Below are 26,696 nucleotides of genomic sequence, written 5' to 3' on the forward strand. Positions count from 1 at the left end.
ATACCTGAAGCAATTCTGCAAGAATTCTGCATTGGCCAAATCCACACCTAATTGGTGCAGATTTGGCTACATTTTCGCTTGTAGAACAGCTAAAGAATTCAACCCTTGTATTTCAAGGACTGAATTCCGCAGCACAATGTGACACAATAGACACAAATTTGTTGCGCAAATTCTCTGCACCATGTTAAGGGGATTTTTAAAATATTCTACATGCTTCCAAACTACACAAAGCTGGCAACCCAGGGAAGCCAATTATCTCCGGTGTGGGAACCCTCACTGAAGGAATCTCAGGATGAGTAGAAGGTGTCCTCAACCAACTACTTGCAGGACACCACGGACTTACTGAACAAACTGTCAACCATAGGTCCCCTCCCATATGTCGCCATCCTGGCCACCATGGATGTGGAATCCTTATGTTCCAACATCCCACATGATGACGTACTGATCGCGCACCTTGGAATCACCTCTGAAGTGTCACAACTCACAAGATTCATCCTCACGCACAACTATTTCTCCTTTGGTGAAGAGATTCCTTCAACTCACCGGAACCACCATGAGCAGTAAGATGGCACCGCAATAAGCCAACCTTTTCTTGGCAAAACTGGAGAGTGACTTTCTAGCCTCCTGCTTTATCAAACCATTGGCCTACTTCCACTACATAGATAACATTATACTTATCTGGACCAACTGTGAACCAAATGAGAGATTCAATGCATTTCACCTCACCATAAAACTAACAATAAGCTACTCATATACAGAAATAATGTTTTTAGACAACACCATAAAAATTTTATACGGCTCAAAACAGACAGGTTTACCGCAATTTCGCACACTGCATTTTCTAACGCATTCCACTGCGTTTCACTGTGTTTTTTAATGCATCCTGCACTATGATGGGTCATGAGGTGTGTTAAAAAGTGTGAAAACACGCAAAAATAGAGCAGACAGCACTTGAAAATCACAGCGTTAAAAATGCTCAGTTTGAGCAAAAGTCTACCAGACCCCATTGAAATCAATGGGAACGTTGTACCGCGATAGCCTGGTGTTCGAAGCTCTGTGCTAATTGCGGTAAAAAGTGTCCAGTGTGAGAGTGGCCTTAGGGATGTGTCTGATGATAAGTATGGCCATTGCTTAAACTAGCAATTAACAGAATTTTGACTGCTGCTTTGGGATATAATACAAGTTCAGTATCAATAAAACATAAAGATGCAAAGTATTTACAAGGTTACTCACCTCCTTTGTGATTAAAAATGGTGTTTATTTACTAATCAAAAATTAGCTTCTTACCCTTTTGATACTTACTCTTGCCATTTAGGTTGCTTGGCTGAAGAACATCTACCCCTTCCAGTGGTCTTTGTATGAAAGGCTCGTTCATATGGCACAACTGTTGTGACTCATACAACAGTGAGCCAGGGTTCTGCATTATGTTAACATTTGTTTTAGTCACTTCAGGAGAAACAGCTTCTAGACAAAAATCTGCAAATTTCGGTGATCCGGGGTCAGAAGATAGAGTAGGGGAAAAATAAGGGTCTTCAGTCAAACGAATATATACATGACTGCTGGGAACAGTACTTATGTTACCTAAGGAGCCCGACAATTTGGACTTTTGCTCCATGTGAGATGAAATATTCAATCCATCATGGTACACTTCTGATTTTTTTGACGTATTTGCTAGTACACAGGACTGTCTCTGTTGGCACAGTTCAAAGGGAGTGGATTTGGTTTGCGTTAATGGCATATGTCCCCTATACATCCTTCTTTCTACAGCAGGTTTAGTATTGGAGTCATCACAAATGGCATTTTGGATATACTTGTTATACTGTGCCCTTGGTAAAGGGGGAGGTACATCAAAACATTGATCAGTTAAGTGCTGTGTCTGACTTTTGAGGTGATTTAGCTCCGTATTGCCACAGGTTGTATACATCTTTGGTGGTGGTAATGGTTCCAAAATGTTATTAAAGTTTATTCCAGTATTACAGGTTATTGCAGTAAAACCTCCAGTCCATTGGTGAATATCTTCTCTCGTCTGTCCTGTGGAACTTTAAAAGGGACAACAGTTGTAATCTTATAGGTATCTATCTATATCTATCTACAAAGCCATAAACTTAATTGCATATCTAACTTTTCAGACAACGTATGCTCATCTAATAGCCTGTGTGTATCTCATCAATTTGTAATATACTTTCAATGTAACTTTTCTGAAATTCACTGCTTGTTGTTAGGCATTCAGCTTCCCTAGCATTCATACTGCTCCCAGACCTGCAGTCAGTGTGCACACAATCACTGCCTCTCCTAATGTTAGATATACCTAACATGGTATGCAGAGTTATCTTTATGTTATAGGCAAGGCAGCACAATTCTTAGTGGATTGATCTTTATTAGCTACCTTACTAGGTATGGTGTGTTTGCATAGTCACAGCATATATAGGGATCTCTATAGGTGCTCTATAGATAATTATTTTTATTATGTTTTGACTTCTCACTATTTTCACTATTGCATTAATAAAACAATTATAAGAAATGATATTTAACAGAACACTGCTAGAACATTTTATTAGCAACATCCATGTACAAACAGATTGCATAAAATGGAAGATTATATGTTGACCCTCTCAAATTTTGATATTTACCTGCTGGGAAGGCTTAGTAATCCCCTGTCAGTGCCTTGTGGATCTGGTGTATTCCTAATTGTCTACAAATTAAACACATAAAATTACATATTTAAATCATTCAAAAAGGAAATAATTCCCACTCACAAATTACATGCCTGCAAATAATCAAAACGGTCTTTGGTGTAGGGATGCAAGGGGACATACTCAAATGAGGAGACAGGAGTGCACAGGATGGAATGCATTTTTGGATATGTTTCCCACCCAAACTCGATAATGTGCATGACACATCATCCTATTTTAGCCAAGTGCCTTAGGACCACAATGGGTGAGCGACTTGGTTGCCAGTTGGGTTCTGATTGTAAAGCATGAAAGCAAGTCTATATTAACTGACTTGCATTGTCACAAATGCCGGATGGAGGAACCAATAGCTATTCTATGGCAGCAAAGCAAAGTGAGAACCCCATTTACTGCAGTGTGAAAGTTTAACTTAAGGACTGGTTATAAGATTGAAAGATTACTCTAGAGTCTAATATATCTTTATAGTGGTCAGACTGATATAAAGAGAGCCTGTCACAGCGTCTGTCTTAGTAAATACTTGCATTCCCCATGAAACAACAATTCTTGAGCATCTTATCTCACGACTCAGTGTTGTACCGTTCCTCTGTTTTTCCTCTCAGAAGTTCTTGACTAAATTATGAACTGGAAGCTGCCATTCGCCTTGTCAAAGCAAAGGAAGAAGAAGGAGGAAAAGAGGAGGACCATGGTGCTGCTGCACAGGAAAACCAAACGGTATGAAGGGGAATCCTTTAATAGGATAACACGTTTCAGCGCTGACTGTGTGTGTGATCTGATAAAAGCGTGTCAGGAATCAAACCGGCTCTTACTGCTGAGCCATCCAGCCTTGTTCCATGATTCAAGTTATCTAGTTCCTGCCTCCTGGTCCTGACCCTGCCCTCTGTTCCTGATTAGGCTTATTATAAAAGCCTGACCCTGACACTGCGCCAGAGTGTGATTATTCTGCTCCACAGCATTGGTCAAGCTACAATTCTGCCTGCTCCTCTGCTATTGCTACAAGACCTCCTGATACCGACTTCTGGCTTCCCTTCTGACTACACTACCCAGCTCATTCATCTGTACTGCAAACCAAGACCTCCCGTTGCTGACCCCTGGCTTCCTTTCTGACTACGCTACCTGCCTCATCCATCTGTACTGAAAACTGAGACCTCCTGCTGCTGACTTCTGGCTTCCCTTCTAGATTATGCTACCCAGCTCGTCCATCTGTACTGCAAACCGAGATCTCCCGTTGCTTCCCTGACTACTCTCCAGACCTGCATCTGCTGCACCTAAGGCTCCACTGTAATGCCTGAAATTGCTACAACATGTGATCTGATTAAAGCGCTGTTACAGTGCTGAAACGTGTCATCCAAACAAAAGATTCTCCTCCATCCCATTTGGTTTTCCTGTGCAGCAGCACTGTGGTCCTCCTCTTTTCCTCCTTCAGTATGCCTAGGTTGTCGGATTGTCCATGTCCCTGGGGGGGGGGGGGGGGCTATATTAACGTCTCTACATGGGCTGCACAATCAGCACAACCCTTACAGTTGAATGCTGTCCATTTATTCTTTGCCAGTGATCCGGAGATCTTGTGCTAGGGAGCGCTTTTTTGTTCTTATATTATAGACCTTCTCAAAGTAGTTTGTCTCTACACAGCCTAGTGGTGTAATCACCGATTAGTCGAAGGAACAATCCTCCAACTGATAACATCCAGTTATCAATTTATTCATACATTTCTAGTAGGAATAACAGGGGAACAGTACAACACAGAGTTATAAGAAAAGTTGCTCCAGAATTTGTTATCTCATGGGAAAAGTACAATTATTTACTAAAACAGACATTTCCAGAGAGATATCAGTAAAATATAATATGGCAAATACCTGCAGCTACTGATGGAGAGAATATTAGAACATAAGAAATAGAAACATTCATGGATCTAACTCATGCTCAGCATTGATAATCCCTCTCCCCATAGATGGCCCTACCTTTTATTCCATCTATTTGCTTCAAGGGGTGCATGTGAACAAGTATAGGAGCATAACTAATAGAAGAGGCAGTAATTTTCCAAGTTTTTAAATGACCTTTACAGAGCTAACACGGGGAGACTCGTTCTACTTGTGATGCATGACCACCGTTTCTGCCGGTGAAGTACAATGTAATGCCCTTTTGATGATATGACAAAACAGCTCATCTCATTAAGAACCATTAAAAGGAGTGGATGAAATAGATTGAATGCCTTGATGTTTCAAGGACACATATACAAATACAGGTCTGTGGGACTTCAAAAGACTCAACAGAGCTTAAGAGGTGAATAAGAATATAGTATATTTCTGAGAAAAAAAAACACTCAAGAGGCCATTAAAGGTGAAATTCACTCGTTTCCAGTCATTTTCTGGCATGTAATTAATTTATATGGAGCTTTTACTTCAAACATTATGTTGGACTTTCTAAGTTAAAAAAATATATGGAATCAGCCCCAAAGCACCGTGACCCTTTAATATGGAGAATCACTGCAGTTCTGTGCTCTGCACTAGTAATGATTACCTTTCAGTATCCCCGTACAACATGTTAGGAAATAACTGGTTTAATGTGAGTGTCTACATTTTTTAAAATCTAAATAGGATCCAAATTCTGTGCGGATTAATTTTTTTAATATATATTAGTGTCTCAGAATTGCAGTTACTGCATAGATTTATGATTACATTTACTAAGGCCAGATTCACACAGGCGTATTTGCATGCGCAATAATAGGATCGATTTCAATGGGTTCATTCACATGCCTTTTTCCAGCGCATTTCAGTCACACAAATGAAAACGCAGCATACTCTATTTTTCGGTGCATTTATGCACCAAAAGTCCCCATTGAAGTCAGATGCTCACAAAATACGCTAGGGATGCCTGAAACACTGCATAATTGCGCAGGAAAAAGAACACATCTGGAACTCATTAAACTAATTAGGCATTTCAATCAGTGAGTATTTTTTTCTATGTGCAAATACACATGGCTTGGGTGTGGTAAAAGTGCACTAAAATACCAAAAAGCATAATTCGCTCTACAAACACACTTGTGTGAATCTGGCCTACAGCAGGCTTCACACAGGTGTAACTGTGTGCATATTTGCACACGTGCAGTACATGGGGAATAGAACCCATTGATTTCAATGGAATCGTTCACATGCATGTATTTTGTGTGCACATTTTGGTTGGGCAAGAAAAAACGCAGGATGCTCTACTTTTCTGCAGATTTGCACATGAAAGGTCCCTATAGATGGGGGTTGCGCAAATGCATGTGCAATATGCAAGCTGAAGCGTAGAACACTGCGTAATTGCACTGAAAAAAGAATATATTTGCAACTAATTAGCCATTTTAATTGGTGCGCTTGTTTGCCGCGCGCATATGAACATGCTGTGGGAGTGCAGCATACAGAGTGGCCTGCAGAGGGCTTGAGATAGGCATTCTGGTACCGGAGAGAGGGGCAAAACACCATGGGTGTGGCAGGAAGTAAGCTCCTGCTACACTCAAAGGGAAGTGATAGCTCAGTGGAGCAGAAAGGCTGCTAATCAGAGGTCCAGTGTGGCCCAGTGAAAGGCGGTGAAGTTGCTGCCTTCAGGGACTTGGAGCCTGTGGTCTGGTGCAGACCAGTTTGGATCAGTCACCCGACGGACGGAGGAGGACACTCTCCAGCTGCCCCGGAGTGGGGGTAATGACTGGGACCCTGCGGGTTTTAAACCCAGGATAATAGACATGGACTTTGATATGCTGTATTGTTTGCTGTGATTAAATGCTGGCAGGCACCAGATTTAAAGAAAATCAAGTCTCCTCAAGCATTTTTACATGTGAAGTGCCCATTTTCCTGACAGAGGTCGTTGATCCGCAGGCGCGGAACCTCACTTGCCGCAATGCTTTGCGGGTGCATAAAGTACAGTAAAATATGCTGTTGTGCAGGCAAAATAGCATTGTTCATCCCATAAAATTGCAGCACTGAACCGTGTGCAGTTGCGCTTAGCTCGTGTGAAGGGGGCCTAGGACTAGTGTATTTTACATAAGTCTAAGTAAAGCTGGCAGTTGAAGACATATGCACCAACTATATAAAAAGGTTCTCACCTCTTAACAAATTAGGGCTATTTTTCTTGTCTGACAGTGAGAAAAATGAAAATTCACTCGTTGCCTAAACTATATCTCTATTGGAAATCACAACCACCTTTCTTGACGGTTACCAAATCGATGAGAAAGATCGCAAGTACATCATCAATTCTGACATTTTAGCAGCACAGATTATGTTCAAACTTTAAGACTGCATAATAAATGGATCTAAATGAGCACTCCAAATAAACTGTTTATTATTTCCTAGGGGGCAATTAATATGCAGTGCATTGTAAGTCAGTGAATATACAGTACTTACTGATCGCTTTAATCATAAGATTTCTACTTCGCTTTACTCCCCTGTTGTCCCATATGACAACAGGGGAGTAAAGAGCTGTCACTCAGGGCTGGGGAATGGGGGGGGGGGGGGTTATAAGGCGAGGAACACACTCAGTGCAAATAACCAATGGCTGCGAGACTGATCCTTGGCCCTTGCTATTGCGTCGTTGGGGGAAATAAAACTTGGATTCGTGGTAATGCAGCTACATGACCATCAGCCATGGTGTGATTACACTGTTATCTCCATCACAAATACAATGCTGTCAAAACTGCGGACAAACTCTCTTTGAAGGGAGTTTCTAGTCGAAAGCTTTTATTGACCTAATCTCAGGATATTTCAGCAATAGTAGATCAACGGTGATAGGCTGGGGTAGACACCCACTGATCAGCTGATCGTCTGTAGTGTAGTGGCCAGGTAGCGTACTACAGCTCTCTCCCATTCACTTCAATGGGAGAGAGCTGCACTATCAAACTGGATGACTGCATAACAGACAGCCTACATCTCATTCACATGAGTTGTGCTCCCCGCTGATCTGCTATTGATGACTGGTAGGTCATAAATAGTTTTGGATTGGAAAACCCCTTTAAGTTGACATCTGCTGCATCTTGGGCATTCCCTACAGCTATTGTACACTACAGTCCTAGTGTCCTGCCATTATGTAAGAAGCATATAATGGATAATAAAAATAACCAAGGAAATTATTAGACTGGACACTTACCGTATTCTCCTCTGGTATTCCATTTAACTTCTCAAGTTCTTTTTTGAATAGATGAATAACTGCATTATAGACAAGCTCATACTGTTCCTAGGAAATATTACAAACCAGAGTGGATACATTTTTATACATGTTACCTGTACCATGTTTTTGAAATCTGTACTGCCATCTATAGTCAAGATATTATTATTGATGCTATTAACCCCTTAAGGACCACGCACAATTTACGAGATTTGGTTCTGGGCTTTAATCCTGTCAGATTGCAAAAATATGGTGTGGGATTAAATCTCCTGCAATGTAGCATGAGCAGGTCAGGTCCTTGGCTGTTACTCACAGTCGAGAACCCTAAGGAGAAGGCAGAAGCAGTTTTTAACCGCTTCTGCCTTCTCTCTTGGGGGGGGGGGGGGCTACATAATACTCAATGAGCGCTCTGTAGTGAAGAGAGAAAGTGGAAGTGTTACTTCTGCTATTTGACCTGGCAATCACATGACTGCCGGTTGCCCCTTACCACAGTAGAGCTGCAGGGTCCTAGGAGACCCAGATCAGCTTTATCAGTGACTTCTATGGCTACAGGTGGGTGTTTTCCCCTTTATCGGGGGCTCCTATGGTTGCAGCCCCTATGAATGCCCAAAATGCAATGGAAGGGTGCAGTCAGACGAGCGTATTTTAGGTCTGTGGCAAATGAACACTTCTAAAAGAACCAATGGGTTCTTATAGAAGCGTTTATATGCAAGGCATGCACCTAAAAAAGATAGATCTTAGGTGCGTGCCAGCAGGAGTTTCCATTGACTCCTATGGGAAAAGCCGTTAATGGAATCTTCTGCACTGCCAATAGTTTGCCCGCTGCTTACAGCAGGGCATTTAAAAGGGGCTTCTGGCCAGAATCACCTTTTAAATGTCCCGCTGTTAACTCCTGTTAGCCCCCACGGGGATGAGGGGACTCCCCGGCCTCTGTACGGGGGCGGGGTCTTATTTTTACGGTGTACACAATGCTACACATGATAATTTAATTCTAAGGGTCAGTATGATTTCTACAATACCAAATATATATATCTTTTTTTTCTGCTGTACTACTTTTAAAAAATAAAAAAAAATTGAAAAAAATAAAATTGTTTTCTGCCGCCATCTTCTGACAGCCATAACTTAGTTGTGTGCTTGTTTTTTTGTGAGATGTCCTGTAGTTTCATTTGTTACCATTTTGAAGAACTTTTTGATCGCCTTTTTAAAATTTTCTTCTTGGAGATGAGATGAACAAAAAAGCACAATTCAGACATGTTTTTTTCTGACAATGGGATAAACGATACGTTACTTTGATAGATCGTACTTTTACAGATGTAGCGATAATAAATATGTTTTTTGTTTTAATTTTTTTATTATAAATATTGGAAACGGAAGGCTTTTAAAACTTTAATTTCTTCTTATAGTTAATAAAACTTTTGCAAACTCATTTTTAGATTTTTTTCAGCCCCATAGGGGACGTGAACTTTCGATTGCATGACTGCTCATAGAATATAACGGAATACCATAGTATTGCATTGCACTGTGTTCTGACAAGCAGCCTATCAAGCCACGCCGCAGGCATGACTTGAGAGGTAATCAGCCATGGCAGCCCTGAGGGCCTTCAGAAGGCCTTGGTTGTTATGGCAACCAAACGGCACCTCGATAAAGGGTTAACAGCCACAATCAGCATTCATCCTGCTTGCTGCTGTTGTGGGCAGGTGTCAGCTGTCATAGATAGCCAGCACTCGCATTGTATGGAACAGCTCCCGATCCCTCTCCATGCAAACCGTGTACCCCCAGGATGTAACTCTGCATTCTGGGGCATTAAGGGGTTAAAGGCGTTTTCAGGTATTCCAGATAAGGGCAGTGGATACAATAAAATATTCTTGCTAATGATCCAATACATACCTTGGTTTGGACTAGTGAGGATCTTTGTGTTCTCATTTCTTGAATGATGGCATAAATGCTGAAATTAACTGGAATAATCTAATAAGCAAGAGAACCAAAATTGTCTACATGTTACAGAATGCACAACAATAAGTCTTAATTAAGGCTTTGGGCCTATTGGTCTGCCTATCTAATGTCTAATGTATTTTGTCAAAAGTAGAAAGCATCTGATTAACTCCAAAACCTTTTCTGCCACAGGACAGCAACCCCAAATATGAAGCCAATGTCATTAAAGAGACTCTGCCACCATGTTCTTGCTCCCCTCTCTGAGAGCAGCATAGCATAGTGACAGTCACGCTGATTACAGTGATGTGTCTACTGTGCGGATCTGTGCAGTAGTTTTTGAGAAACTTACATTTTATCAGTAACATACTGTATATAGGAAGTAGTCCCCAATATTCATGAGCTGCAGCTAGCTACACCCACCCTGCCCTCCAGTCCCTGATTGACTGCTGGAAGACTATTACTGTGCATAGAGGCTGCCAATCATTAGTTTTAGGGCGGGTGGGTATGGCTAACCTACAGTTCATGAATATGCAGGACTAGTTCTGAGTATGGCTGCTACTAATAAAATGCAAGTTTTCCCAAAACTATTGCACAGATCTACATAGTAGACATATCACTGTAATCAGTGTGACAAACTCTACCTTATGGTGCCCAGTGAGGGACGTAAAAAAAACAGTGACAGAGTCAAGTGTGAAGAAGAACAAGGAGTCCTGGAAGTGATGATCCGACCCTACAGAGCCCTGTTCCTATCATCATCCAGTCTGTCTGGGATTACATGAAGAGACAGAAGAATTTAAGTGAGACGACATCCATAAATCATCTCTTGTCAGTTCTCCAAGATGTTAAAAAAAACGCCTTGCTGAGTTCATTTGAAAACTGTTTGCAAGTGTAACTAGAAGAACTGATGCTGCTTTAGACGAGAAAGGGTGGTCACAGCAAATAATGAATTGATGTAGATTTCTCTTTTGTTCATTCACTTAGCATCTATCTATCTCATATCTATCTCATATCTATCTGTCTGTCCATCAACAATTCATAGCATCTTACCTGATCTTTCAGAAGTCTCCATACGTAATCTATTGCACAAATGACGCCCGTCCGCCCGCAGCCAGCACTAGATTTAACATAACAAATGAACAGAAATGATGTTTTTGAATTACCGTTTAATGAGATGTATAGCACAGAGTGATTAGCACTTCAGTCTGCAGTTACAGTAATGTGAACACAGATGGCATTGCAGCCCCAATAATTATCAGTTTATCTGGTCATATACATTCTGGAAGGGTTTGTGGCTAGCTGCAGACTACAGCAAGTCTTCAAATAGCTCATCTCCATTACCTAGTCAATGGTAGTGGAAATATGCGTAGTTTCCAAGTGTTATACTATATTAGAGAGGAAGTATTAAAAAACAAACGCCTTCACGTAATGACCAAAATATGAACAGATTGATCACTACAGAGTATTGCAAGGTTAACAGCATTAGCCTGAATTAAAGTTCACTATCTCTGGCTCTGTTCACACTGGTGTGATTACTTCTGCTTTTATAGGTGCTATGATGGATAGGACAGATCCGTTATTATTTGTTGTGAAATGGATCCTAACTGATCCTGATGGATCTCTTTAACCTATAAATCAGCCCATCAAATCTCTAACTCTTGTATAAGCCATTAAAGAACAACGACACGGGACCACCGACAGGGCACTGAGTGAGAAATTGCTCACTTGTCGGAGTTGCTTGGTTTTTATCTCACCTAATAACCAAGCGAATATCGGCCCGTATAAACAGGCAGCCATTCATCTTTGAACGACTACCTGCTTGCAGTGAATGGATGAGGGCAGCCCAAAGAGATACCCAACACATTCCACATTCATTGAATGGCTCTTGTCCTGTGTAGGAGCGGTAGTCGTTGAGACAGCTGTCCCATGTAAAGGTACAATACTTTTATATATCAACTCTATATCTTTACTAATGCCAATGAGTGACTTTATATGTATCACTAATTAATCTCCACACAATCCAACTAGTCAACAGGACTGAACCCTCATGAGGGAACAAATCCATGTAGAAATGAAATCACACATCCCTTACCTGCAGTGGACACATATTGGTGGACTGTCATCTCTCTGGAGAAGACGAATGTCTTGTATCATTTGTAAAATGTGCTTCACAGAAGAGGGGACATCATGATCCGGCCAGTTTGTGTAATGAATCTGATGAACTATTCGTATTTCCTGTATCAGAGACGTAATGAGGCATTGTTATGGTAGACGTAGTTGACCAGCATGTGATCAGAGCCCACCAGAGGAGGTTATTCTGAAGGTCCACTATCTGTCTCTACAGAACATGTCCATTTTAATTGCATTGTAAATGTAGCGACCCTGACTTGTCACTACATAAAGAATGTATATAGTTCATGTAAATGTATGTATGTCACTTTAATGTATATTTGCTTTAGAATGGACTTGGCGAATGGAGGACCAGCAACTCCTAATTAGAGGATAGACTATGTCCCTGTCTACTGCCAGGGAAGACCTAGAATCTATAATCAACTCCACCTGGATTCTAGAGAGTTCAGTTATTAATGAGATGAAAAAGAAGAAGAGAGAAGCAAGTTTAGTGAGTTAGAGATAGATTAGGTAATAGTGCTGTGAAAAGGAAAGGTGTGGGTAAGAACAAGAAAAGATTAGATTGAGGATAGAGAAAGAAGATTATAAAAGAAAGGAAGATCTAAAGGAAGGCTGAAAGGCAGGACAGGTTGAGACAGAGCCATTCCCCACATGTGAGAGAAGGAGCTAGATACAACGTAATTATAGGGAGCGGTATCTCAAGTGATAGATACGACACAAGTATATAGAGCAGTATCTCAAGTGATATATATGATGCAAGCATAGAGAGCGGTATCTCAAGTGACATATACGCTGCAGGTATGGAGAGCGGTATCTCAAGTGATAGATACAACACAAGTATAGAGAGCGATATATCAAGAGATGGATATGACACAAGTATAGAGAGCGGTATCTCAAGTGATATATATACGATGCAAGTGTAGAGAGTGGTATATCAAGTGATAGCTACGACACAAGTATAGAGAGTGGTATCTCAACTGATAGATACGACTCAAGTATGGAGAATAGTATATCAACTAATGGATACAATGCAAGTATAGAGAGGGGTATCTCAAGTGATAGATACGATGCAAGTATAGAGAGAGGTATCTCACGTGATATATACAAGGCAAGCCTATCCTCAATAAAGTTAAACTCCTTAAGTACAGGGCAATTTTGGGTCCTAAGGATGCAGACATTTTTTTCCTTTTTTCATCTCCACATTTCGAGAGTCATAACTATCACATTTTTCTATCAAGCTAGCCTCAATGTTTTTAAAAAGTTGAGTGCTGGGATTCTCATTTAAACTTTGTTTGCACAGATTGCTCTAACAAATTGTATTACACAGTTGAGCCCGCTTTCACACCTGCGTTAGGGTCAGTTCAGGGTTTTCATCTCTCTGCTCTATTTTTGGAGAAGAGAAACTGAAATAAAACGGTAAAAAAATGCTCTCTTTTTTCCTATTGATTTCAGTGGGTTTCAGAAAAAAATGGAAAGGCTTCTGTTTACTTCTATTCCATCAGGTTTACATTCTTTTGGACAGAAAATAACATTGCAGACTGTGGTATTTTTCTATCCCAAAAAAATGGAAACCTAACAGAAAGGAAGCAAATGGAAGCCTTTCTGTTTTTTTTGGTTTTTTTTAAACCACATTGATTATCGCTCGATATTCGCTCAAAAGCCGTCTTTTGAGCGATAATCGTTGTGTGTAACTGCACTGACATCATGCAGTTTTCGTTAAACTGTCGCTCATTGTTGTCTTTCAGCGTGCTGTATAACAGCCGGGCGCTTGGAGCAAGGAACAGGTGGATGCAGAAAACAAGAGGGGACACCCAGCTCGTCTTCTGCATCCTCTGCTCACAGCACTCGGCTGTATAACAGCCGGGCACTCCGAGCGGGGAACAGCTGGATACAGAAGACAAACAGCCAAGCTTGTCATCTGCATCCTCCGCTCGGAGCGCAAGGTGATCGCTCAACGTTTGAGTGATCATCTTGCGCTGTAAATGACGCAATGATTATCGCTCAAAAGACATCCTTTGAGCGATAATCGTTGTGTCTAAATGGGCCTCGACACATTTTGTGGCAGATTGTGGTGCGGATTTGTTTGCCGTGGATATTCACACTACACAGGAATCCACCCTTAGAAGGTCACAATTACATTAGTGTCACGGCCTACAGTAGGGTACTCTGGTGGGTCAGTCCAAACCTCTTATTGCGCCATGACTAAATAGTGCAGAAATAATTATTGCTTTCCATTTCACGGCTAAATTAAATGTCAGTGACATATCTAAGCTGTGATTACATTAGTATGATAGTGAATTATTTACAAATGTCAATGCGATGAAAACATATATAATACAATGTATCCAGGCTAGTACTAAAATGCAAAACAAATCATAAGATGCTTACATTCCCGTAGGCTACTGCCAACACCCTGATAACATAGTCTGTCTTCTTCTCATCCTTAGTCTAAGGAACAAGGAAGGACAATAAGATGGGTAACTTACAGAATGTGGCTTTTGCTAATGGCCAAGATAGTCATCATGATACTTACACACGTAATAGAGAACGGTCCACACTGCAGCACTTCACACACTACTTCTGCCCAGTAACGTTCACACTTTTTCTAGTAATAGAGGAGAACTTTTTAATCATTTTGTTTTTCTTTCTTTATATTTAAAATGAGTTGATCAATATTTTTGTGTAAAAAAAAGGTAAGTATTATAGAAGTGTAAGGCCGGCTGCTCACGAATGGATTTGCATTGCAGATTCTACGGCGGGCGTCTGCACCGAAGATCCGCAACAAATACTGCTCGTAACATGCTATGGAAAAGTGGAAATCAATTGCAATTTCCACTCGCGGAAGAAAAATCGCAGCATGTTCCATTTTAGTGCAGATTCCGCAAGGATGGCTTCCATTGAGATCAAAGGAAGCCGTGCGGCCCACGGCCCTTCCGCAATTGACATTACAAATAGGTTGCAGGGACTTACGTCATCGCCTAGCGATGGTGCAGGAAAAATAAACATTTGAAAAAAAATCTGTAGTGTGCATATCCGACAGCTCGCCGTCCAGACCATCCGCAGTACAGATAATGAAGAAAGAAGCCAGGTACGCGGGGTCAGAGCTCCCGTATGTGGAATCCGGCTCTGCTGTAGGCAGGCAGCACAAGAGCACTTTCACATCTGCACTGGAACCTCCATTCAGCGTTTACGTCGCAGATCAGACACAAAATACTGAAGAAAAAGTGCTGCATGCAGCTTTTTTTCTATGGTAAAATGCCGGGCAGCTGAGCAGAAACCAAAAGGACCCCATTATAGTCAGTAGGGTCCATTTGGCGATGTTTGGTTCTATCATAAGACGGACCCATTCAGCCAAGGGATTCCCCTTTTCTGCTCCCTGAACAGAGCAGGAAAATGATACCCCGCTACAGATGTGACAGCAGCATTACCTTTATTGGCTAACCAGAAAAATTATGCAAACCTTTGGAACTCAGAAGCTCCTTCATCAGGCAATTGATAAATGAATGATGTAAAGAGGAAAAGTCCAACATTAGAAGGATATTACATCAAGAGCCATTGTACATGGGGTAATACATACATAGAAGTGAGGACTTAGAAGTCCACAGATTCGGAGTCAGCTTGATGGTTGTGAAGTGCCCATGCAGTGGGTCATCCCAATGTTAGAATGTGTCCTTGTGTCACTGACAACATACTTATCAGTTTGAAATCCCAGATTTTCCTTTCCCTATCATTCTTAAAATAATTTTTCAGTATTTTGACTTTTAAATCTGTCGTACTGTGTGGTCTGATCCAGAAAAATGTTTTCCTAAGAATGTATCCAGCTTCTTCTTTATTGTGTGTTTGTGTAGATTTATCCTGGATTTTAGCATCTGCTCAATCTCCCCAATATGGATTCCTTCACTCTAACACCTCAATTTATGTCCGACTACATGGACACCCTTCATACCCCCATCAGATTGTGGGTGTAACACAATAACACTTTCCATAGGATAACTATGGAAAGCGCAGCCCTATGTATACGAGTGGAAAATCGTATTGATTTTTTGTATAAAAATTGTGGTATGTTATGATTTTCTGAGGTGAAACTATCATAATGATAGGCTCATTGCAGAAAATCGCGGTAAGATAATGCTCCCCTGCGGCAGGTTTTGCAACAGAAATCCTGTGGCAGTATATCATACCGCCCATGGACAGCCAACCTTGTGCAGAAAATAGAGGAAGCAGAAGTGCATGGCAGAGCTGCAGGGTCATAGCAAACCAGGATCAGGTCTACCAGTGACTATTGTCACTACAGGGGGATGTTTTTTTTTCCTTTAGTAGTCTAAGATGGTCAAATACCAGTAGATCGCCATACAAGAAAGGCTGGTGAGTCCCTAAAATCTAGCCATACGTCTCATGTGGAATGCAAATTAGTGATATCGTCCAGAGATCTGTGTTCTTCCATGTGCCTTAATGAGTTCAAGGACTCAACCCACAGTTCCAGCAAAGGAGGCGTATTCAGTTTCTGAAGTCTAGGGATAATTTGCCTTGCATTACCATGATGTTATGTCCCAAGAGACCGTTCTGAGCACAAGATATGGACCCTGGGAGCATGGATAGAAGGACCATTTCTGGTGTAATATTTATGGAAATCCTATACAATGTTTTATATAATGCTGAAATATCCCACCATAAATGACCCATTAGTGGATAATCCCACCATTAAGGAAATAATTATGTATTACCCTATGTACAATGTCTTGATGTAACATCTCCTAAATGTTGTTCTTGCACCCCTCTCTGAGGGCGGCACAAGGTAGTGACAGTCGCACTGATTACAGTGATGTGTCTGCTGTGCGCATCTGTGCAGTAGTTTTAAAGGAACTTGCCTATATATCAGTAGCAGCAAATGCATAGAGGACTACTTAAGGTAGTCAGGGATATTCATGAGCTGCAAGCCAGCCACACCCACCCACCCCTCCAGCCACTCATTGACTGCTGTCTGCATATTACTGTGCATAGAGAGAAAGCTGGCAATCATTAGCCGGAGGGTGGCTGTGGCTAGCTTGCTGGCTGCTATTAATAATATTTCTCGATAACTATCTATCTTTATCTGTTTAGTCGGGCCAACTCTCGGACACTTTATGGATCGGCCCTCTCCACATGGTTCTGCTTTGTACGACTTCTTTCAGTTCAATCATTAACATGTTGGTGTTGGCATTGATAGTATTAACCAGCGCGTTCTTTGGCAGCCAGGTCTTTTTTTGCCACCAACCACTCCAAGCATTATCGATGTTTCTAATGAATTATCTCGCATCATGTGATTGAAGTATGAGAGCCTCTGTTTTGTTATCTGCCCTCCAATGAAAACTTTGGTGTGATGCGGCCTTGGGCTGTTTTGTTTGTGATCCTGGTGGTCCAAGGAATTCATAGGAGTCTCCTCCAGTACCAAAGTTCAAAGGCATCAATCTTCCTCTAATCCGTTTCCTTCAGTGTCCAACCTTCGCAGCCGTCTGTAGTGATTGGGAAGAGGATTGCGTTGACTATCCGGTGTTTCGTTGCCATGCTTATGTCTGTGTTTTTCCAGATCTTATCCGTACTTAATATTGCGCTGTGACCTAGTGCAATCTGTTTCTTTATTTCAGGTCCTGATTCTCCATTTCGGTCAATTTTCAATCCGAGGAAGATGAAGTCTCTAAAACTACTGCATAGATACAGACAGCAGACATATCACTGCAATCACTGTGACTGTCACCGCCTCGTACTACCCTCAGAGAGGGGTCCAAAAAGATGGTGACAATCTCTCTAAAGTCTAACTCTGTGAGAAACAAAAAAACTAGTCAATTGGCTCTTAAATTTACCTTCCCCATTTCAAACTCCATGCAGGCCATGACAACAACCTGGAAAACAAAATATTTGTTAAATATTTAAGGGGTAATTGTCTTGGTCAAATAATAAAAAATTCTGACATTTTCTGGTAAACTTTCTGTATCAATTCCACATGATTTTTAAAGTTCTCTGCTTGATCATTCAGTGGGAAGCTCCATTGTCTACCATCAGGGAATATATACTGTATCTCTTCTGCTGCTCGGTTCATACAGTTCTGTGATCCATCATATGACCATAACAGATGTTTATCCATTAGAAGAAAACAATGGATGTTTTTATTCTGCAAGCAGAATAACTGGAAATGATGAGGAATGGATACAGAAAGTACAGTATATTGGAAGATTCTAAAATAACATTTAGTGTCTGAAATTGGAAAACCCCTATGAATATGTTCTCGTGACAAGATAAACGTAGCAAACGGAATTTGATCAAATATTGTTTATTTAATTGTAGAGCAGAACAACGTAAAAAGTTTCCCCCTTCGCTAGAAGTGATAAGACGTTGCTCGGATATGACATCTCTACATGATCGGTGGGGTCTAACTGCATGGACTCCTAATACTCAGGACCAAATGGCTGCATAATCAGCAGCTCTTTCCCATTTTCCCTACATGATGGTCCTCCTGCCATGCAGGGAGTTGCAAGACAGCTCCCTTTTTTGGGGAACAGTGGGGAACCCAGAGGGCCTCACTGATAATGGCTATACATCATAATGTAAAGAATGGGAAGATAATAATAATGTTTATTTATATAACGCCAACATATTCTTCAGCGGTTACAAAACAGGGGAGAACAGATACAAAACCACTGTTACACGAAGTAATCGATTTATGGAGACATTAGGGGTGAGGGTCCTTCTCCAAAGAGCTTACATACTACAAATAATGGGGTGATACAGAAGGTAAAGGGACTGGAGATGTGCAAGGTATTGCAAGATTGAGAGTGAGGAGTGCTATACACATAGACAAGCTCAGGCAGAATTTTAGTGTGACAGTGATTACCCGGATATTTTTGGGTAGCGCGTTCCAGAGGACTGGGGCTGCTCTGGAGAAGTCTTGGAGGCGGGAATGAGAGGTTTAAATTAAAGGGCCACTTAATCTGATTTCATTAGCTGAGGGCGCAGACTGGGTGGTGGTTTGAGATGAGGGATGTAATGTAGGGCGTCGCAGTATACTCGCTAAGGGCAATTACTCGAGCGAGTATTGTCCTTAGTGAGTACCTGCCCGCTCGGAAGAAAAGATTCGGGTGCTGGCGCGGGTGAGCGGTGAGTTGCGGGAGTGAGCAGGGGGGAGCGGAGGGGGGGGGAGAGAGAGAGATCTCTCCTCCATTCCCCCACGCTCTCCCCCGCCGCTCCCTGCCCCCCGCCGGCACCCGAATCTTTTCTTCCGAGCAGGCAGGTACTTGCTAAGGACAATGCTCGCTCGATTAATTGCCCTTAGCGAGTATGCTCGCTCATCTCTAGGGTAGTGAGTTTAAATTAAATTCTGTATTTGATGGGTAGCCAGTGCAGTGGCGTCCATGTAGCATCTGGACAGGAAGATGAGCCTCGCTGTTGCATTCAGGATGGATTGGAAAGGGAAGAATCTGGCGCAGGGGAGGCCGATCAGCAGTGAGTTGCAATAATGGAGGCGAGAGTGGATGATAACTGTGAGTGTTTTTAGTGTGTCCACGGCGAGAAAGGGGCGGGTTCTTGCAATGTTCTTTTAGTACTTTTAGTACTGCAACTGCCGGATTAACTTACATATAAGCACATAGGTGATATATAATCATTGTCTGTCAAGGTTTGTAATATGGTTTCCACAGTTTTGATGCCCAGTTAACAGCACAAGTCTTTGAAGACATTCCACAGGTCCTTCAGCCCTGCCTAAACGCTTAAGGACATGGCCAACAATTTTTGGGGGATTTTTATCTTCACTTTTCAAAATCCATAACTTTTAAATTTTTCTATCAACATGGCCATATGAGGGTTTGTTTTTGCGAGGTAAACTGTAGTCTTTATTGGTACCATTTTTGAGTACATGTACTGTATTATAAAACCTTTATAATTTTTTGGGAGGGCAGGGAGAAAGACATCAATCCTGCCATTGCTTTTTTTGCAACGTTAATCATACAGCCTAAATGACATGATATATTTTTCCTGCGGGCTGGTACGATTACAATGATACTAAAAGTTATTGTTATTTTTCTAGGTTTTTCCACTTTTGCAGAATAAAAACCCTTCTTTTTTGGAAATGTGTTTTTTACATCATTGCATTCAAAGTGCCATAACATATATTTTTCGTGGACGGAGCTCTGTGAGGGCTTGTTTTTTGTTTGACTAGCTATAGTTTTTATTGGTACCATTTTGGGAGCACAGATGCCTTTTTATCGCTTGCATTTTTGGGGAAGCAAAATGAATAAAGTAAGCATTTTGCCTCCATTATTTAGGGGTCTTTTTAAGGTTTTTGCCGTGCAGAATACATATCGTGTTCAATTTAGTGTACAGATGGTTATGGTTATGATGATACCAGATATGTATGTGGTAACAGGGAAAAGTGCGGCAATTGGTTTTTTTATGTTTTTTATGTACCTGTAGGGGACTTGAACCATAAAAGCTGTGATCACTATGATAATGCATTATCACTCACAATAGCAAACACAGGTTATACAATATTTTTATTTAAAGCAATTTTCTTACCCCAATATTGTATTCCCAAATCATTCTCCAGAAGTCTATAACAGTAGTCGGCAGGGGACCTTGTGTGGCAATATATGCCCTGGGCCCGTAAACACCCTGTAATGAAATGGCAGGCATATTATGGGGAAAGATTCCAACATTTGGATAGTCCAGTCTTTACTCAAGTGATACAAACAATCCGAGTCACAGGACAGAACTGACCGCTTTTACATCTAACATTACCAACCCTGAACGTTCCTTTACACCAGAGGGTCTGAGGGCCACATTGTCAGATTGTACTACTTCCAAGGGCCAAGTAGGTATTCCTATTTATGGCATATCAACATATTTCGTAGACCCAGAGCTGTAACCTCCACCTATTGGGAGAAAGGGTTGCCTGCTTCCTTGTTCAGCCCTCCATTGGAGCAATCTAAGTACTTAGGCCGACTTCACACGGACGTTTTTGTTTGTGTATTTGCAAAATGCAAAAATAGAACTTATTGATGTCAATGGGTTCATTCACATTTTCGTATTTTGGTGCGCGCTTTTGAGCTGCACAAAAAAAGATAGAGCATGGTCTATCGTTCTATGTATTTGTGCACCAAAAGTCCCCATAGAAGTCAATGGTGGCTGCACAAATTAAGCACATTAAGATACGCTGATAAACATGCAAAAAGCCTTGTTCAAAGCACAAAAAAGGCGTTCACAATTGCGCTTATGCTCGTGTGAAGCCGGCCTTAGTACAGGGTCATAGAAGACAGTGTATGACACAGAGATGCAGATCACCGCTCTTCCACACTGCATTGGGCTAAGTTAAGCATTTCCGTTTCTCAGTTCCGTTTGAGGGGCAGAGAAATGGAAACAAAAACTGAATTCAACGTTTCCATGTTACTCCCCATGGATTTTAATGGGTTTTCATTAAAAACTGAAATATTTCTATTTATTTCCATTTAATTCTATTCTGTTTCATTTCCATTTTTCAAATGGTACAAGTAGCGCAGCTAGCTGGATCTCACAAGCGCGTTTCTCTTGCACAATTCTTACGGGCGAGAAAAGATAGGCCTTGCCCTATCTTTCTGTTTGTTTTTGCGTGTGCAATAGCGCGGAGTTTCAACTCTTAAAAAAAGAAGAATTTTGACATGATCATGCGCAAATACGCTTATAGCTGTGAGCATATTTGCGCATGTGTTCGTCTGTTGATGGAACTGAACAGCACTGAACAGACCCCCTTGACTATAATGGGGTCTGTTCGGTTTCTGCTCAGCTGCCCGGTATCTTACCACAAGAAAAAGTGTTGCATGCAGCGCCTTTTCTTCCGGTATTTTGTGCCTGATTTGCGTTGGAACCTCCAACCAGAGGTTCAAATACTGATGTGCTCACGTTAAAAAATGCTGGCAAGCACTGTAGAATGCGCAACTGATGTGAGCGGTCCAGGCAGTCCGAAAAATACAGTAAAAAGTACCAATAAGAGCGCTATAACACACGATTGTGTGCCCTGCGTAGTGCATATACGTTACACATTAGCGAGCATATATGTGCTTACACCCGTGTGCAGCCAACCTTAAAGTCCAGTTTACTGCTTAGTCTCAACTACGCTGCCAACTAACTGCCTGCGCATCTCAGCAGCTCCTTGAATATGGTTGCTGACTGTTCCTACTCTGCCACACTCTTTCTAGAATACTCTGAAGGGGCCTTCCACACAAAATGGAATATTCAGCCCCAAAATCCGCTCTGCTAACATGCAGATTTTGATACAGAATTGAAAATGCCAAATTCTACCCATAATTCAGCATCACAATTTGCACAGTTAGGCCACTCTTATGCATGCAGTTAGCAGTGTGGATTTTGGTGAAGCATATTCCACAGGGCTGTTGCGGTCTATTCCGTCCAATGTGGAAGGTCCTTTACCAAAGCAGCAGTTTCCTTCATGATTTATTAGTCTGCAGAGTGCAGTGCGGTACATATACCCAGCATTGCGACCTTTCTTTGAGAATTGCAGATACAGGGCTCTTGTCTACCGGACAATTGGATGCTTTACCTCATTCCACCCATACACACTGGGGGGCGGCACAATGCAGAAAGTGAGGCAGCCAAAAGACAGCAGCATCAATAGAGGAAGTGGCAGTTGGATGTGACAGTCTTGATAGCACTTGCAAACCATAGCAAGGGCAGAAGTAAAACCACCATATGACCTACACCATGAAAAGGGAGTAGGTCCGGCGTAGGATAAAAACTCTTTCTCTTAATTGAAAAATCCAGATAGACATCGAGGAACAAAAAGTGTGTGATTGCAGAGGAGCCGGTTTCTGGTTTGCATTTCACTCTATGTGATGGGAACCCATGTGTTTTACGTAATTCAACAAAAATTCACAACCGTGAATTCACTTGTTTGTTGTTAACTTACTTTTAAATAGTTGCTTAATTTTTTTTCTTTTCAGACAACAGTATTATTTACCTTAATGAAACTGGCATTGATGAAATCAGTGTCTTCGTCCGAGGTGATCAGAGATAATTCCACACGGCTATGGTCAACTGCAAGATGGAGAAAAGAAAAGTTTAATTAACACTGAAAACCTTCCCTGCTCAGCGGATCGTGCAGCGCACCACAACACATTTGTATGATTGTCATGCTCATTCTATAACACATCTTGCATTTTACCACAAACCCACTGAAAAGTTTCCATTCCACCCATTTATTGTCTGCTCACCCATAATAGTCCTCTCTGTTTTTCCACCCACCCTTAACATGCTTGCATCTATATGTAGACATGTTCTACAATAAGAGTACAAAAATACACGTTAAACTAAACTGGGTATCTCTGATAAATACTTCTCACAGTTCCTCATGCTAAGATTTTAAGTACTTAGTCTGTTTTTACATGGCCGGCAAAATCACGAGCGATTGGGCGTTGTGGGACGCACAAATAGGAACCCTATTCGTTTGAATGGGGTCATATGCATGAACGATTTTTTTACCCGCATCCCACCATGATGCGATGCAGGAAACAAATCACAGCACGTCCTATCTTTGGGCATACCCTCGCATTTCCCATTGTTCTCAATGGGGCCGGCGGCAGCATCACACCACATGCTAGGTGCAAGCGGTGCGATGCGAGGTTTCACCATTGAAAATAATGGGAGAAATTCCGCAATCCTCCATGTTTAGCTAAGGCGGCTTTATATCTGCACTGGAACATCCGGCTGAAGGTTCCATTGCAGATTCGGCAGAAAATACCGAAAGAAATAGCGCTGCATGCTTCAATTACACTTTTTGTTCCTGGTAAAATGCTGGGCAGCTGAGCAGAATTCGAATAGACCACATTATAGTCAATGGAGTCCATTTGGCGCTTTTTGTTCTGTCATAAGGCCAACCTGTTCAGCCAGGGGACTCCCCTTTCCTTCTCCCTGAACCCCTGCCGCAGATGTGAAAGCATCCTTAATCATGAAATATCTGGCTACGGCCACCACTAGGGGAGAGGAGGAGCCTGCTCTTTGTTCTATCATGTCCTTGGTGATCAACTAAACATCTAGAAATCTGAAGTATAATGGTGCATTCACACCGACGTACTTGCGTATGTATTGGCGCAAATTTGTGCGTGCAATACATAGATAGTAGAACCCATTGATTTCAATGGGTTCATTCATGTGGGCGTATTTAGCAAGCGCAATTCCATCAAGCAAAAAAGAACTCAGCACGCTCTATGTACCTGTGCATTTCCATAGGGAACAACACATCTTGAATTCAATGAACTAATTGGCCATTTCAATGGCTGAGAGCATCAGTGCGCATCTTGCATGCACACAAAATGCTGTAAAAAATGTTGTTACGCATGCAGATACGCAAATGCCCGATGCACAAAAATGCAGCGCAAATACGGTAAATCCGGACTCGATCTCGCTGCATTGTTGCAAGCAAAAAATTTCTCATGTGAATAAACACATTGAAGTCAACGTGTTTTTAAGACGCACAAATTCCATCCATATCGCTAAAGGCTTCTTCAGGCAACCATGACTTTGTCCTATATTGCAAAACGAAAAGAAACCACTGAAATTTTAATGGTTTCATTTCCAATATGGGGATTCTCCCGTATTAATACTATGTGTGAGAAAAGACAGGACTTGCTCTATCTTTCTCGCACATAGTTTTTTTCAAACTTTGACGCTATAGTGCAAAGTTTGAATAGTCAAAACAAACCCTGGTTCGTGCACTGATATGCCCCGTAGCGGCGAGCGTATTAGTGCATGTGCTCATGTGTTTGTGCCCTAACACAGATAGACCTTGAAGCCTTATTTCCATGTGCCAGGGGTGTGTCATGTAGTCAAAAAAGAAGTGAAACGCTTTGAAAGCATATTCGCCACCTGCAAAAACCACATGGCAAAAAACACCATTAAAAGCTGTAATAATTTGACGTAGAAACAGCTGCTGTTTTACCTGTGTGGCATAATAGAGTATTCCAGCTTGCCTACAGCTATTTGGGGCTTATTAGTCTTCTTCAGGTCAAAAGCAAAAAAGTCCTCAAAAATTTGGAACACAGCAAAGTCTTATCACAACACAAAATGGATCAAACCTCTTGATTAATGATGTCCAGTAAAGTCGCCCTCATATTTATAATCGGGAGGTTTGATAGGATTTCTACACAAAAGTACTATCTAAAAGCTCCCACTTGTGATGTATAACTTACAAGGAAAGATGTCTTTGTATCGATTCTTCTTAAAGTTCTCGGGTCTCTCTGCTGTCCTCGTAGTGTAGTTGTTATCCGTCTTATACTTTGCAGATTGTCGCTTCAGATTCTATTGTTAAAAGACAGAAGGATTATTTTAGATGATTTACTATGATTTATAAGGCTCCTCTCACATTTGGGTTAGGGTCAGTTCAGGGCTTCCATCTCCTGACTCTTTTTTTGGAGGAGAGAAACTGAAATGTAACTGAAAAAAACGGATTTGATTTTTTCCCCAGTAATTTCAATGAGGTTTAAAAAAAAAAAAAAACAAAACAGAAAACAAAACAGAAAGCAAATGGAAAGGCTTCAGTTTGCTTCCATTCCGTCAGGTTTGCGTTTTTTAACGAAAATATAACGCTGCAGGCGGATCCATTTTTTTTTCAGTTTATTTCATTCTCTCGCCAAACATGGAGCAAATAGACGGAAACCCTGAACTGACCCTAAAACACAGTATATTTTATTTTATAGTTTATAAATAGCCTATAGTAAACAAGAATTGATCAGATTTCGCATACGGGAGGCCTGCAGCGGGTTCCAGCTGTGAGCCCAGCCGGTGACCCTGCGTATGACGGTGGAGGCTCGCAGGTGGTGATGTGTAGTACAGGTTTTTTTTCGTTTGTTTGGTTTCCAGCGCCGTCACTTAGCGATAACGCGAGTACCAGTTAATTGCGTGTGGTCTGTCGAATGCATGCCTTCATTGATATCAATGGAGCCCGTCTGCATGGATTCTGCGGTAAAATACAGCATGCTTTCGTCCGCTCATGGCATATGCAATTTGTACCTGCGAATGTGCGTACCTGCCTGTGTTTCACAGTGGATCATCCGCGTAGATGCCAATCGTGTAATCTGCAATTCAAATCTGGTCATGTGAGACTGGCCTTAAACGGGTTGTGCCAAGATAGAAAGTTATTCTCTTTCCACAGGATAACTTTCTATTTAATGGAGGTCCAACTGATGAGAGCCCCAACAATCCTGAGAATGGGAGTCCCAGAAGTCCGTGCAGGAATGGAGCAGCAGTCACGCATTTGCACAGCCACTCTAGCCATTTCAACGGAAGCGATAGAGATTGCCGAATCCAAGTGCTCAGCAATCTCTGCCACTCCGATTCATGCAGGGACTTTCGTGGCCCACATTCTCTGGATCAGTGGGGTCCCAGCAGTTGGACCTCCACCAATCAAAAAGTTATCTCGTATTGTGTTGATAGGGAATATAGGGATAGGGTTTTTTTTTCTTGGCACAACGCATTTAAAGTGAATTGTGCATTTTTTTAAACACAATATCATTTTTATGCCAAGTATTCTGTGCTGATTCATTCCTCAATATATCCTTATATTGGTTGCATCATGTACATGTTCAGCTCATAAGATCACTTGACACAATGTCCCACTGCTTCAGTTAGGATACTGTGCCGCCTGAGGCAATGTGCTCACCTCATGGATGGTGTAAACCAGACCATATCATTAAGTGTAAATGCCATCAGATCTACAGTATATTTAATCTATCTGCCTTCCACTGTGATCGCATTCACAATGTATAAGCTTAAAGGTGTATCAAACCAATAGTGTTCACT

General features: G+C 41.5%; 1 protein-coding gene across 2 annotated transcripts in view; it reads right to left on the reverse strand.

Moving 5' to 3' along the window:
• PTPN22 (protein tyrosine phosphatase non-receptor type 22) overlaps positions 1-26,696 on the reverse strand; it is a 118,846-nt gene that overhangs the window by 25,629 nt on the left and 66,521 nt on the right. For both annotated transcript variants that reach the window (XM_066600070.1, XM_066600069.1), the window contains exons 2-13: positions 25,088-25,196; positions 22,861-22,937; positions 20,427-20,522; positions 17,723-17,761; positions 14,416-14,487; positions 14,271-14,330; positions 11,845-11,987; positions 10,803-10,869; positions 9,711-9,788; positions 7,806-7,892; positions 2,631-2,692; positions 1,303-2,039 (exon numbers count right to left, since the gene is read on the reverse strand). In XM_066600070.1, coding sequence (XP_066456167.1) covers positions 1,303-2,039; positions 2,631-2,692; positions 7,806-7,892; positions 9,711-9,788; positions 10,803-10,869; positions 11,845-11,987; positions 14,271-14,330; positions 14,416-14,487; positions 17,723-17,761; positions 20,427-20,522; positions 22,861-22,937; positions 25,088-25,196 — 1,627 coding nt within the window. The remainder of the gene's footprint in view (positions 1-1,302; positions 2,040-2,630; positions 2,693-7,805; positions 7,893-9,710; positions 9,789-10,802; positions 10,870-11,844; positions 11,988-14,270; positions 14,331-14,415; positions 14,488-17,722; positions 17,762-20,426; positions 20,523-22,860; positions 22,938-25,087; positions 25,197-26,696) is intronic.

The sequence above is a fragment of the Eleutherodactylus coqui genome, chromosome 4 (assembly GCF_035609145.1).
Source record: "Eleutherodactylus coqui strain aEleCoq1 chromosome 4, aEleCoq1.hap1, whole genome shotgun sequence".
Taxonomy (NCBI): domain Eukaryota; kingdom Metazoa; phylum Chordata; class Amphibia; order Anura; family Eleutherodactylidae; genus Eleutherodactylus; species Eleutherodactylus coqui.